At 40.1% G+C, this 1,837-nt stretch overlaps 1 protein-coding gene across 1 annotated transcript; it reads right to left on the reverse strand.

Annotated features, from left to right (window-relative positions):
• Positions 1–280: 280 nt before the first annotated feature.
• Positions 281–799, reverse strand: LOC115227592. The gene has a single exon (XM_029798375.1). It carries the CDS (start codon positions 797–799, stop codon positions 281–283), a length of 519 nt encoding a protein of 172 aa, XP_029654235.1.
• Positions 800–1,837: the final 1,038 nt, after the last annotated feature.

A 1,837-nucleotide genomic window follows, 5' to 3' on the forward strand; every position in this document is an offset into this window, starting at 1 on the left:
CTTCTTCTTCCTAGTCAAGAGGAAGAGCGCGATGCGACTGCAGTCGATATTTTATTGGTTGAACGATATTTCGACAGATAGCTTGTCTTTGTCGAATTCAGAATGAAAAGTGATAAAATCTCAAAATTATAGAAACTAGCTGAACCACCGCCCTCCAGTCGGTCGATTCAGTTACTTACATATCTACACTCCTGTTTGTAGTTTGAAAGTAAAATGTGAAACCTACTATAATTTTCTTATAGAATTTCCTAATAGACAACTTTGTAAGTGTATATTCCATTCATACCCTTATACTTTGAGTCCAAAGCCAATATATGCTCATTGTTCCCCGAACCGATCGTGCTGTTGGCAACATAGCACTGGCCATGGATGAACATAGGTGTTGGCGGGTAAATTCCAATTGTTTCTTAAGTCTGACCTTGGGATTTGTCCTTTCAAAAGCCAGTTTCAGAGGAAACTGCTTCCTGGAAAATGAGAACGGATAGTCTTCAGTGGTGGTCAGTGGAATTCGTGGTATCATTATTCGGATTCCAGCATGTGTCCCATCGGCCACATCTGCTTCAATAAGGTGGTTGTGCAAATTCACGACCATATATCTTGTTCCGTTACAGTGACCTCCTGCTGGATCAAGGTTTCTGAGCAGCATAATTGAAGAGTGCTTCTTCAAAACCAAAATGTATGGTGGAAATCCTGATGAGTTGAGATCATTGATCAGTTCCGGCGGGAACTCAGTCTCGTTTTCGTATAAAGTATCACAGCTTTGATAAGTTCTACTATATCCTCGTAGAAGTTTTGACATGACAACTTTATTACTTTTTCAGCAGCCTTGTTTGTAGGAATAATGATGGCTCTGCTGCTTATCCATAGACCCTCTCTATATTTATCCTCAATAGCCCTGAAGACCACTTCACAAAGATCCTGTAGCTTTGTAGAGTCAATCAAATGCGGTGGGGCTATAGATATTTTGTATTCACAAATTTCTTTATTGAGAGAAAATGTTCTATTCCCCAGCTGGTCAAGATAGGGTGCGAATGTAGTGTCAACACCGCAAGAATTTCGGACTCTCATATTGACAGACAACTGAAAGCTTTGGACATGGTTCCAAATGTATGACTGTTTTAATATGGCATGAACAATCTGGACTCTGTAACCTCTTTGCACCAAGCGCAAGATCTGCTTCCATTCTCCAGAAAACAAAACAGTCAGACCGCCAAACAGCTTATCTGGTTGTTGTCAAACTTCTCTAGGACTGCGATCAACACAATCATAGACATGCCTCTGGCCCATTGTAACCTCATCAATTACCTCTGGAATCACTTATTTTCATATGGCACATAAATTCTTCTGTAATTCGCAATGGAATACTGCATCTGGATTTGAACTCTAGCTTTATCTAGTGTGATGCTGCTACTCTTAAGTAGATCCCATCTTTTCAAGGTTGCTTTGGCACATTTTTCTAAGCCAAATTTCATATTTATTTGTTTGGTAAATCCATGTACTGTCTGTAGTATTGATTCCAGGTGTTTATCATTTGTAGTCTACAGTGTTAGGTCATCCATATATAAGAGGTGGCTGATTGTTTTGCCGTAACAGTCGTATCCGCTTTCAGTTCTGTCAGGTAAAGGTGTCAGTGTGAAACATATAAGGAGTGGAGAGAGCGTGTCTCCCTGGAATTTTCCTCTTCTAATGGGGATGGCTTTGGTTTTTATGAATCCCTCTTTTGTTTGGAGCTGTAGCAAGGTCTGCCATTTATTTATGGAATGTGTTATACATTTTATGATTATTAGTGCCACCTTGTTCATGGCTGGTGTTTCTAGGATCCATGTGTGGGGAATGC

This window comes from Octopus sinensis, unplaced genomic scaffold (genome assembly GCF_006345805.1).
Source record: "Octopus sinensis unplaced genomic scaffold, ASM634580v1 Contig05139, whole genome shotgun sequence".
Classification (NCBI taxonomy): domain Eukaryota; kingdom Metazoa; phylum Mollusca; class Cephalopoda; order Octopoda; family Octopodidae; genus Octopus; species Octopus sinensis.